At 39.9% G+C, this 12,999-nt stretch overlaps 1 protein-coding gene across 1 annotated transcript in view; it reads left to right on the top strand.

The window, feature by feature from the left end:
• The window catches only part of WDFY4 (WDFY family member 4), a gene marked incomplete at its 5' end in the record, with an annotated part of 85,418 nt that overhangs the window by 20,307 nt on the left and 52,112 nt on the right, over positions 1-12,999 (top strand). The window contains 6 exons of the mRNA XM_010147650.1: positions 2,612-2,705; positions 8,495-8,709; positions 9,944-10,093; positions 10,357-10,433; positions 11,138-11,356; positions 12,291-12,475. Coding sequence (XP_010145952.1) covers positions 2,612-2,705; positions 8,495-8,709; positions 9,944-10,093; positions 10,357-10,433; positions 11,138-11,356; positions 12,291-12,475 — 940 coding nt within the window. The remainder of the gene's footprint in view (positions 1-2,611; positions 2,706-8,494; positions 8,710-9,943; positions 10,094-10,356; positions 10,434-11,137; positions 11,357-12,290; positions 12,476-12,999) is intronic.

Genomic DNA, 12,999 nt, shown 5'->3' with positions numbered 1-12,999 from the left:
ATCAACTTCCCAGAGTTCCTGCAAGCCTGTGGTTCCCCACATGCTGCTTCCTCTTAGCTGTACTCCACACTCCCACTTCCTCCTAAAGAAGGCTTCAGCCTGGGGATATGCAGCTTGAGAAGAGGAACTTGAGTACAGTCTGTGTATGTGGTTTGTGATGCCCCATCCTGCAACATATATTTAACATCCCCAGAGAGGGGGAAAGGAGGTGATCCTACTGGGCCCTGTGACTGAGACACTAGAAAATCAGTGTTTTAACTAGGTAATATTCTAGCCTCTTTCTGCCTATGGCCAGTGATGCTGCAAGCTACTGGACCACAGGGAAGTTGACCCTTTCATTCCCATCTGAAAAACAGCCCTCTGTTTTCCTTTCTACTGTGTTAATGCTTGAAACCCCTTCTGTGACAGATGAGTGTCTATTCTTCCTTTTGCTCCTGGTGATTAGAAGTAGCTTGCTGCAACCTGTGTTAACTGGGCCTGACCTCTTTTAGGGAGGGAAGTCCCTCTTTGTGCCCACTCTAGCAGAGTGCCTGCTGCAGTGGCTGTTACCACAGACTCACTGTGCTAATGTCTCTTCAGGTTCTTTGCAGCATCTCATTTTGTCCCCAGACCCTCTTATTTGTCTCATTTTTAAGTACCAGTCAGTGCAGAGCAGATTTGGGATTCACACCATCATACTGGTGGGGTAGGAGTGTGCGAGATGGGCTATTTGCAGGAGTGAGGAGTTGGTACCTGGAGACAACTTTTGTACTAAGACAAGGCAGAAAATGAGGGTCTCTTGGACAACCACTGGCTGAAGGTAAGACTTTGGTAATACTCTTAGAGGGGAGCAAGTGTGCAGTGCTGTCAGGGAAGTTGAAGTGTAGTTCCATGCTGGGCAGGGACTCTGGATTTTCCTTCTTTGTTCTTCCTTCTTAAGTCTTGGAGAGTGCTAAACTGTCAGACAGTGCTCAAAAATATCTCCTTATCCTTACGGCAATGTCTTAACCATTTCATGATTTTGTTTTTTAAAGGATCACTTTCTATTATTGTCTTCTGATATTCACATTTTGTTAGCTTACATTTAATCTTAATACATATGAGCTGTAAAAAAAGAAAAGCTTCAATATGAAAAAAATTTTAAGGTTCATAGGTAACCATATTTCCTCAGTACCTAAGTCTTTATGAAGGAGAACTGGGCACAATGCCTGGCAATATATTTTTATAGTGCTAGAAATATAAGTTTAAATTGAATTGAAAGTTTGGGAAGTCAGTCCTTGAATACTATGGCTTAGGCTAAAAATAAGATTTCTCTGATGAGCACAGCCTTTGCAGAAAAGCTGAAATTTTGGTACTATTGATTCTAATGGCCTGGATTTTTCTCTTTAAAGGTGTTTAGAGTTTTTTGGCGTGAGATGGGAGGAGAATGTGTTTTCAGTGTGTACTTTTTTTTCTTGTTTGACGTTTAAAAACTCACCCACATTCATGTCAGTTACAGGTGTATGTGTCCACACTGGAGCCACTGCTACAGTATTTCTGCCAGATCTGATTTTGATTAATTATGCAGAGAATATTGCAAATGAGCAATCTCTTCAAAGATCTTTCTTGAGAGTGCAGTAAGAATTATTTGTCACTGTGTGGCAGTGTGCGACACATTACTCGCTCCTCTGCTATATCACATGAACCTTTTTGAAGTGGCTAACATGTTAATTGCAGCTTTTCCCTCCTTTAGGTCCCTTGTAGAAGATTTTTTTTTATGATTCCTCTTTTACTTGTACCCCTTTTTTTATGAACTCCATAAAGCATGTTTTGCTTTATTTTTTAAATCTAATTATGGCTGTTAGGTGTTGCCTTTTCTCACGAGATCTCTTTGGGACAGACGTTTCTGGCAGTGCACATCACAACTCTGATTCAGAGGTGCACCCAGAAATGCTGATTATACTCTGAATGTGATGCTCCTGCAGTGCCTTTACTAGAGTTTCTTCTATGCTGTGGCTTCATCTTTGAGATATATCTGACCTCTAGCCTTCATCATGGCATAAGCAGATCTCTGTGGTAACTCTGATACCTCAGTTCCTTCCTGTGCTGGAGTACACAAAGGTGATGCATGGCAAAAATGGAAGCTGGTGGGGAAGCACAGATATTTAACTTCCTTTTATTAGTTCAGGCATATTCTGGTGTTGGAAGGCAAGATTGGAATACTGATTTTATCAAGACTCTCTCATCTTTGCTTGCTGCTGTTATGGCTTGAAAGTACTGAAGTTGTTGTCTGACCAAAGTCAAACTGCTTGAAAATAGAAAAAATTACAACACTAGTTCTGGGCTTATGCATCAGAAAGATCCCTTTGATTGTCTGTCGTCTGTACTGAAAATACCTTCAAAGCCAAAGTTTGTTTAAAGAGGCTGCTGCACATCTTTGAATATGCAGGTCCCTGGGATGTGAGCATTTGAGCAGGTAATGTCTGGCTCAAGGAGGTTTCCACCTGTTCCAGGTCACCGATGTTGTTTACTTAGTTTCAAATGCTGTGCCTGGTTACTGCTATGCTCTGTACTCTGCTGGAACATTGTTGGACTCTTTTTGCTGCTGCTAATGTTAATTGTGACAGTAAGTTTATGCTTATTTTTGCTGCAGATGGGAAATGGGAGACTGCGACATTGTACATCCAGGTGCTGTGTGTGTAATGGTGAGGTTGCTGCCAAAGCTGTACAAAGAGGGACATGCTCAGGTGAGTCTGAACATATCAAAAGTGCCATCTAAACAGTGTCCTCTACTTTTCTGTAGCTTCATTTCCAAGAATTGCTTACTCTTTGCAGATGTGGGAGTACTAAAATTTACCTAGAACACTGGCAGAAGGAACAGCACAAATTTCACTGATTCACAGATATAAGAACAACAAAGGCTCTTGGCTATCAGTTTGATAAGTGTTTCTACACCTGTCTGATGTGTAGAAACTTGGGTCTTTGTCCCACAATACTTACTGTAAGTGTACAAGTGTAGAAGTCCCTTGAAAATTGTTTAAAATATTGCTGTTGGACCTAGCAACCAGAACAGTCTGGCTCTTCAGGCCTAACAGTCTATAAACTTTCAATGCAGCTTATAATTTCCTTTGCTTTGTCAAACCTTCCATACACACTCCAGCTCTGAGCAAATATATTGCCTATATTGTATCTGTTATGTGGTCTAAAATACTTGAATACAGTTGAAGTAAATTGAAATAAAAACAGATTGTTCATCAAGAGATATAGAAGTTGGGAGTGCAACTAACTGCTGCTAACTCTGTGTGGGGGAACCAAGCCAGCAGCTAGTGAAATTTTGTTAATTACAGTAATTAATTTCTGAAAAACAAGTAGAACCGTTAATTGAATGAGAGAGTGTCATCAAGAAACTATTGGATTTGGCTTTGGGGCTGGGCTGTATGGAAGAGAAAGCCCCTGACTCTCGGTAGATGGCAGTGTTCTTAAAAATATGAAGGGCTAGAGCACAAATTCCAGCAATTTCAGTTACGCATTTAAGTGCATTCATCTTTTCTTCCTATCTCGCTCTTTTTTTACTTAGTCCACTAAGTAAAACATATACCACTGCATGACCCTTGTGAAATGAGATGCCACTCGGTACACGGAAGTCAGGCAAGGTCTGATACAAAAGGTGGAGCTCAATGGTTAGTGGAGGTACTCGGTAGAAGGATAATAACTGAAGGAATTTCCCTTTGAATAGATATGTTTGACCAAATACTAGGTGGATTTTCCTTTTATTAATATGCTGCTGGTTTTGTGAGGAAAGGTAGCATTGTCGCATGTTTCAAAAACTAAGTACAAGTGAGACAGGTTAACATCAACTTTGGATATTTGGTTCAGGATATTCAGTTTCCTCTCAGACATATTTCATGTTTGTCTGACATTTTGGAACTGTGGCTTTTAAGACTCCAGTGTGTCATGCCAGATATTTTCCATTTGCGATGTCACCTAAGGAGATCTAGATCTGACAGGACTGGGTAAAGGAAAGAAGAGAACTTTCGAGAAGAGAATCAAAGTGTGATTAAATTCTTTGTCATCATCCTGGAATGTTTCTTGTGAGTATGGGCAAAAAATACTCACATGATTCATTATGTAAATCATCTATACTTCTGTTAAATAATATTATTGCTTCTACAGCTAGATTTGTCCTCTCTACTTTTATTCATTTCTCTCCTATGATGAACTGCTGTCTTTTTCACTGTTATAAAACTAAAACATTGTGCATCAATAAGGACTTTGCATCTTTTAAAAATATCTTTATCCCTGTTTTAAATTTAGCCTAAGCTAGTTGTTCTCACTGCGGATGTTAACAGCATAACACTTTCCAAGTATCTGTACTTCTTAAAAACATAAATTCTTTCTAAACTAAAAAGCTCTCTGACATGGATATGGCCCACAGAAGGCTGTGGGACATCTGAGATCTGTCTGCCTTCAGATATATATTACTAATATCACTGCTAATGTAACTGTTAATATCACAGTGAATTCCTGAATTTCTGCACCTCTTTATCTGCACAAGGAAATTCTTCAGGTATTTGGCCAGAGCTTTATTTTCCTTTGGGATGTGCAGTCAAGGCTTTGTGAGAGAGGAAAGGGGAATGGACCATAACTCTGGAGGAGGAAGGAGACTAGAAACATCCTGGCAGTGGGTCCTCCAGCCTGGGTTGATAGCTGAAGGTCAGCTCTTTCCCCTCAGAACTTTCCTGCATGCTTTGCTCCAGCCTTGTCTCTGGAGGGATTTTTTTTTTGCTGAGCCTGTTCTTATTACAGCACTTTTTTTCTTTTCTTTTTTTTTTTTTAGAGAAAATGCACAGCTTTTTTGCATGCTCTTTTCCAACGTTATTTTTGGGCTTTTAGTAAGAAGTTTTCTTGTTCATTGATCAACAAACTTCTGATGCTTTCACTTTTTTTTACAGATCAAGCAATTTTCCTCCTGTGCTTCCAACCCCACAGCCTGGCCTTTAATTTTTCCTGTTTCTCTTGCTATTCACTTTCTCATTAAAAAGGAGCCAGTGACTCTGAAGTTGTACTAAAATCTTGATATTGTACACTGGACTGAAGAGATAGGAACTTTTCCAAGAATCCCTGCCTAACTATACTGAAGATCATTTTGTACTTTGTCTTGTTTTTCATGCAATCATATAATTTATAAGGTGGCACACAGAGACAGCTTTGACTTCCTCTCAGGTGTGTGATGAACATCATATTATAGCACTGAACAGTAGCTTAGAAAAATGAGAAGGAGACACTGCATTCAGCTAGTACTGTGAGGGGGGAAAAAAATACTACAACCAAAGGTGATTTGGAGAGCAGGAGGTAAAAGGATTATTAACATTACAAGGAGATTTTGTTGCCTGGATTCAAATGATCAAGACTTACTAGTGTGTTTTCTCAGGAAGGCAATAGTAGCCCTGGTGTTCATATGAGGAAAGCTCTGTAGCTTCTCACACACAAGCTGTATCAAGGGAAAATGTGAAAAGTCTGATCGAGATGATGTAATTTATGTGAGGCATTTATCTAGGCCCTATCTAGATCATGTTTTTGGAAAAGCAGAAATGGTTCATGCAGTTCATAGTACTTTTTTCCCTGCCTACTTCCAAGGAGTGCATGAATGCAAGTTATTCTGTACCTTTGTAAAACCAGTTGTACAATACTGTCAACAAAGTAGGTTTTGCTTGTTAAAGTCAGAAGGTAAGAGTTAATCAGGAAAACACTGTGATATAATGTGAATGTGCTTGCAGCTGGAAACTGCAACAGAGATTTGCAAGGTGATAGATTTATAATTATTTTTTTAATAACATTTTAAGAAAAAGTTTCACAGACTATTTTCAGAAGTGGCTCAGGATCTCTACAGACAATGGGTTTTAGCTGATGTATATTAGCTTTTCTTTTGTAAGCACAATTTAAAATCCTGAGTTGCATGGAGCTTTTTGAAAGTGCTACTTTTATAGAATCATAGAGTAGTTTGGGTTGGAAGGGACCTTAAAGATCATCTAGTTCCAACCCCCCTGCCATGGGCAGGGACACCCTCCACTAGACCAAGTTGCTCAAAGACCCATCCAGCCTGGCCTTGAACATTTCCAGGGACGGGGCATCCACAACTTCTCTGGGCAACCTGTTCCAGGGCCCACCATCCTCACCGGGAAGAATGTCTTCCTTATATCTAACGCATTTTGATGCTTTCATTTCTTCATTAGTAAATGTGAATCTCTATAGTATGTTAGGAAGTTATTTTTAATTTCCTATGAAGGGCTGATAGCTTTTCAGGTGAGAGGTGCTCCTGAGATTGAAAGGTGCTTGCTTTTTGCAATTACACATAGAATTATTGCTCTATCATTCTTAAACCTAAGAATATTCCATCCTTTTGAAATGAACCCACACTGCCAGAGGTTCAAAGTTCTTGCTCATTTTAAACATAGCATAATCATTTAGAAGACAACAGCGAAATAAATTCAGCTCCAGGTTTTGAAACTGTGTGCAAGTTTCTAACTGTTTTAGGAGCAAGAATCTGGGAACTACTTAAATGGATTGGCCAAATTGCTAGGTGACATTTTGCCTTTAAGACTGTAATCTGAGGGAGAGCTGTGAGCCCAGCTACATTCTAACTGCACCTTCAATGTCCTGATCCATGGTGCAAGTAATATGTGTTCGGAAAATCAATCCATGCATATAGAAACACACAGACTGGTTTCCTGGCCACCATTAATATTTCCACTAAAATCTCATTTTACTGGAACTAAGATCCATGAAAACAGCACATTTTATTCAAAACAAGGCAGTACTGGTATTGACAAAGCTACTAAACTAATGAAAACAATCAATTTTTTGTATGCCATTATACTCTTATTGGATTTATTTTGGGGAATAAACCAGTGGTTTCACTTAGTCAAAACCTGTGTCCTCTGTTTTCACATGGTTTTATACATCCAAATAATTTCCTGCATCCAGTAAAAGTGGAGTAAAAGAGTAATTAAAGTATCGAATAAATTAAAGTGAGGCTTTGATAAACTGTAGCAATACGTACCCCTCTGTGGAGAATAGTGTAGTTCAGTCTGGTGTTTCTGTATATAATGAGATGCGTAGTGAAACTTGTGTCACTGGAAATGAACAGTCCTTCAGAGAGAAGAAATGTTATCCAAAGAACTTGCCCTTCAGATATCAAAAATAGTAGTTGAATTTACAAAAATATTTTGTTGCTGAGTACTTTGAAAGCAAATTCCTTGTTGGATTTGAATTTGTCCTGTACAGGTTTTGAGTTTGGTCTGGATGCAGAAGAGCTGAATTCCTCTTTACCCATAATAAGCTTGTTTATTCTGAATCCATTGAAGCCATTTCTCATTCATGTTATAAAATTAAATCTGAATGTCCTAATCTGTCTCTACCACCATTGTTATTTTCTTTAAGTGTTTGCATAGATACTTCCTAGAAGAGCATATGAGAAAGCCAAAGAGCTCTTGGGGGTGGGGAACATTTCATCTTTCTAAGATTTGTGTTTAAATATATGGTGCACAGATAGTTTTGTGTGAAATATAGGTAGATCAATGGGCTAGGCTTCATTCTTCGTTAGGAACAGATTTCTCTAAAGATAATTTACGAGAATTGAGAAACTTTAAGACCATTAAGAAGCAATGATGATCTAAAGCTTCAGTTCATCAAGACATGTAGAGAAGTGTTTAAAATCAAGTAAGTGTTTCATTATATTGCTAGATACAATTTTATTTAAGATCAGTGCTTTTAGAATGAAGGGTAGATCATGTCAGCATGACTCTCCACATGCTTACTGTTACATATATTCTGAGTTACTATGTTGGTCTTGGAGCTTATGCCTAATAATCTGCCCTTGATGACGCTCCCTTCTTTTGAATGGGAGGTGATTGTTCTCTTCCTTTACTACCATAGTGCTGTGGCAAGAAAGAATCGTAGAATCTTTTAAGTTGGAAAAGACCTCTGTGATCATCAAGTCCAATTGTTAGGCTAACACCATTAATACTACTGCTAAACCATGTCCTTCAGCATCTCATCCAATGGTCTCTTAAATACCTCCAGGGATGGTGATTCAACCACCTCCCTGGAGAGCCCGTTCCAATCCTGATGACCCTTCCGGGGAAGAAATTTTTCCTAATATCCAACCTAAACCTCTCTTGGCACAACTTGAGGCCATTTCCTCTTGTCTGATCACTGGTCACTTGGGAGAAGAGACCAACATACACTTCTCTGCAACCTCCTTTCCAGTAGTCATAGAGAGTGATAAGGTCTCCCCTAAGCCTCCTCTTCTCCAGGCTGAACAACCCCAGTTCCCTCAGCTGCTCTGCACAGGACTTGTGCTCTAGACCCTTCACCAGCTCCATTGCCCTTCTCTGGACACGCTCCAGCACCTCAGTGTCTTGCAGTGAGTTGCCCAAAAATTTTTACACCCAGAGTTTGGACAATTGAAAAAAAATCAGTCACCATGTGCAGTTTTATTTCCATCACACTGACTTCAGTTCTGTGTCCATTTCAGCTTTCACAGGAAATTCAATATGCTGTGGTTGATCATATCCAGTCCCTGGTGAAGTCAGAGAAAAGTCGACAGGTGATGTGTGGATCTGGCTTGCTGAGCACCATCATAACTTCCTGTCAGGATGCCTTCTGCGATGAGAGCCATCCACTGCATCTGCCCCTCACTAGAGTGTTTGAGAAGCTTGCATCACAGGCTATTGAGCCAGCTGTGTTAAGGTATCAGATTGTATCTCATTTGCTTTAGTGGTGCAAATGTTTTGCAGAGTTTGTTACTACTTCATGTAGTGCTCTAATTCAGCACAACTCAGCCTTTTGTTCAAAGTCTCAGGTAATACTACTAACATATTGATCACAGGGTACATGCTTAAATGACTTACTGAAGATGTTACGAGTCTGTAGTGTTCTGCTGCATCATCTCTGCAGTGGTTGTAAATCCTTTTAAGAATGGTAACTAATTAAATAATTGCAAAACAAGTAGCGTTATTCTCTCCAGGTATTCATATGGAGAAGCTGTTCCCTGAAGAGTAAAGGCAACTTTCTCTTAGCTCAGATTCATGTCAATGACAGGTGCAGAAATAAAATTGTAGTCATGTTTCTCAGTGTCTGTTGTTTCTGTTTAAAAGGTGTACTTTCTTCTTTAATACTAACAAATGCTAGGTATGAGAGTACATGTTAGGGATCAGAGTGTAGATGAAGTTTTTCTGAAAAAAATAGTAGTATTCAAAAGTATTGCTAAAGAAAATAAACCTTTGTTTTTTTCAATAGGAAAACATTGAAAGCAGAAGTATAAAGCAAAACAAATATTTATGATGATACAACAGAAAATCTTCCTTCTGCTTTGTTTGGGGTGTCTTTAAAATTTAGTATCCAATAAGAAAGTTGGTCTCCAGAGGTCTGAGGCTATGAATCCAAAGTGTCTGGCTTGATTGTTTTCCATTTTTTGGTTGCTTTCATCTTTTTTTTTTTTTTTTTTCTCCACATTAGGCAATTTCTTTGGTTGAGTGGTTCTCCACCACTAGCTTCCAGGCCCAGCACAAACAAGACCAAGGTCCTTTCATGTCAGGGGAGTGATTCAGCTAAGACAGCTTGGAGTGAAGGTAAGCACACAATGAACAGCCTGTTCCTGATAACAGTGTCTGGATTATGGATATCTCTGTAATGACAGGAAATTGCTGTTGGAATAGGTTGCTCCAAGACAGACATAGTGAAGGTGGAGTGTGCCTGAAATTTGAAATTACTTCAGTGCAATATTGTTGTGTATTGCTGAGGATGTGTTATTTGAAGAGCATGCGGCGCTGTTCTTAGCAGTGATAAATTAAATATGGGCAAAGCCTGTGATTGACAAAAGTATTTCAGACGCTGATCTGGTTTGTCACTGTGTTGATCTTGTAGGTTCACAAAAGGACATGGTGGACAATAAAATGGATCCTCAGACAGTTGTGCCAGTCAGCAGCTCTCCTTGGGTGTCTAAGGGATCTGCATTGGCACTCCAGACTGCAATGAGTCTCATCTCCATGACATCACCTCGAAACTTCCAGCTCCACAGCACTGCTTTGGCTCCATCGTTTGTGGAGTTTGACATGTCCATGGAAGGATACGGGTATTGCTGCTGTGGCTTTTTTCTTTAGCTGCTCTGCAGTCTCCAACCCTTATTATTGACACAGCAACTAATCAATTCTCTCTCCATCTTAGCCAATCCTTGTGCCCTATCACTGCCTTCCTTGCAGCAATGTTTCTGACCTATTTTGTTATTGTCTTGTTGCTGATAGCCTAGATTCTACATTGCTTTCATGATTCTGCAGTATTAACTCACTGATGGCCTTTGTTTTTGATGAATGGGTGATTGCTTGCTTGCTTTTGTAGGTGTTTATACCTGCCTGCCTTGGCCACTGTCATGGGACCCAGTGCAGAGCAATCTGTCTCAGGAGGAATTGGCATGGGTAAGCACTTTGACTCACCTACATCTTCCTGAAAGCACTGACTTTTCAGCTTCATTGTAAGCTTGCAACATTTGTAAGAAATGGCAGCAAACAGGGTATGTGTTTCAACACACTTCTGTCTCTGTGGCCCATTGCAGCTCTGAGTTGTATAACTCTGGCTGCTCACCAAAATACAGTATCAGGTGCTGCTTAATAGGGTTATGCATTAACATTAGGAATGCAAATTTAAAGCAAGCTGCTGAGAAAACAGTCTTAACAAGTAAGAGTCACCATATTTTAGGGTAATTTCCCACAGGAGGAATAGAAACTGTCATTTAACATCAAATGGGATTCTCCTACAGATCAAAATCCTCTATTGGGTGTACTGGGAAATGGCTCTATTTTTGCTTCCTGAATTTTGTGAACTTTGAGAAAACTTGTTTCTGGCTCACTGCTTCCCAGTTGAGGGAGGTCCATGCCATGGAGATATGGTAGTCATTTCTCATCAGTCAATTTTAGGTCATTTATACATGTGCACACATCTATAGTGCAGTATATGTTATTGAAGATAGGTAGTGAAATCTAACAGACAAGAACAGAACTTAAACTCATATTCTGATAATGGTTCTTACATGGTTTGGGCTACAGATGAAACAGAAAACAGTTTACTAATGTCTGTACATGGAAACCAACTTCCTTACTGCCTTTTTGTTTCCTGTCTGCAGGCACCAGAATGTTCCCTCCCTCAGGTGGCCTGACACTCTCCTGCTGGTTTTTGGTTATCAAGTTTGGTTTGGTGCACAACAGTCACCCACTCCGTTTCCTCACAGTCGTGAGGCACATGTCAAGAACAGAGCAAGAATTTATTTGCTTTTCAGTAAGCTTTTTCCCACAGGATCATTCTTTGGTCATTTCCACAGAAGAAGTGGAATTCCAGCCGCTCGGTAAGGCTCTTCTCAGTCAAGCTGAGTGCCACAGTACCCAGAACTTCTTATCTCTTTGGTTTTCTTCTGGCAGCCTGTTGTGATTGTAATTCTTGGTCAGGTTTCCATTTTAAATTTGCTGTAGACATTGAGAATTGCTTTGTGGCCTGTGGTGTATGATAAAACTTTTGAACATCAGTTATATGGTTGTGTGCAGTTGTGGGGGCTGGACTTGAACAAGCTGGTCCCTGCCTGCTCTGTGTGGCAGTAAGCAGGTTTGGAAAGTAGGACTGAGGAGTTTGGGAGTGATCTAGCTTCCTAATCAAACAGCTCATTTCCTCCTCTCCTCATTTTTCTGTCATGCCAGCCTATTAAGCTTTTTTCCTTGTTGATATTTATCCCTTCCTCTTTACTGAGTATAGTAAGTACTTCAAATGTGAATGTGATTGAACATTTCAGAAGAGTTTGGAAATGGAGTGGAATAGTAGCTGGGATTTTTCTTGCACAGCTGACATTGTGTGAGTGCTCCCTTAGATGTTGTTAAAAATCCCAGGTTGCCTCTTTTCCTAAATCCTACAAATTCATGTACAGAGTTTTATCATCTCATGAATTCACTAGGATTTTTTTCTGTGTCAGCTAACTCAGTGAATATCCTGAGGGGTTCTCCTCTTAGAATATGTTGGTGTTGTCCTAGTTCAGTCTGGTTTTGCAGCACTGAGGAAACTAGCAGGTGTTATTAGGGGTTATGGCACATTGTATGCTGGCGGGATCTTGAGAGTTGTGCAAGTCTCAGGGCCTGATAACAGACCTTCAGGGAATGTTTTAAAGACATTGAACAGTATAATGTCAAATCACACTAAGTCATGTTCTTTGTGTCACATTTGATACTTGTGTTCCAGAGGCAGGGGAAGGTGAGAAACTTTCTGTTGACTGCCCCCTGTGTTTGCTGTTACAGATATCATGGAACCTGAGGGTGAGGTCCTACATCCTTCTCCATTTCCAGGGCAAGTCCAGTTTGACTGTGGCAAGCTGCTGGTCATTGGCCAGTGGCATCATCTCACAGTGACAGTTGCTAAGGAAGCAAAGAAGAGCTGCTTTGTGTCTGCTTATATAAATGGTCAGATGGTTGGTTCAGCAAAGGTAAAGGCTGTCTACATAGATCTTGTGCCTGACATCTGCCTTTCATTTTCTCCACGCACATATCATGACTTTTCAGTATTAATCTGAGAGGCTCAAAGCACGGTGATTTGCATATATAACATGTGCCACTGCGCTGTGTGTGAGTGGAGTCAGAAATCCATACAAAACAGGGTGTATGTTCTGCTTTTAGAAGTATGTTATCAGCTTATACTTAGGCTCTGAACTAGACTCAAATGGTGAATTTCTCAGGTTGCATGAGATATCACAGGACAGCAGTACAAATGCACCTGAAGTGGGCATAATCTACAGGATGAATGAGTACAGCCTCTGGTTTATATTGTCATTATCATTATGTTCCTGGTTTTGAAGCTAATCTCAATTTATTTCTGAGACTTGGTTTTTGGATTCTGAATGCTCCAGGCTGGCAGTGTTGAAAATGCAGCCTATTTCTATTTTTTCTCTGGTTGGTGTGGTGGTTTTTTTGTTTTGTTTTTGAATATAATCATTTTCTTAATTGAAACCTG

Source organism: Eurypyga helias, unplaced genomic scaffold, assembly GCF_000690775.1.
Source record: "Eurypyga helias isolate BGI_N326 unplaced genomic scaffold, ASM69077v1 scaffold13092, whole genome shotgun sequence".
Classification (NCBI taxonomy): Eukaryota; Metazoa; Chordata; class Aves; order Eurypygiformes; family Eurypygidae; genus Eurypyga; species Eurypyga helias.
This window is presented reverse-complemented; position numbering and strand designations above follow the sequence as displayed.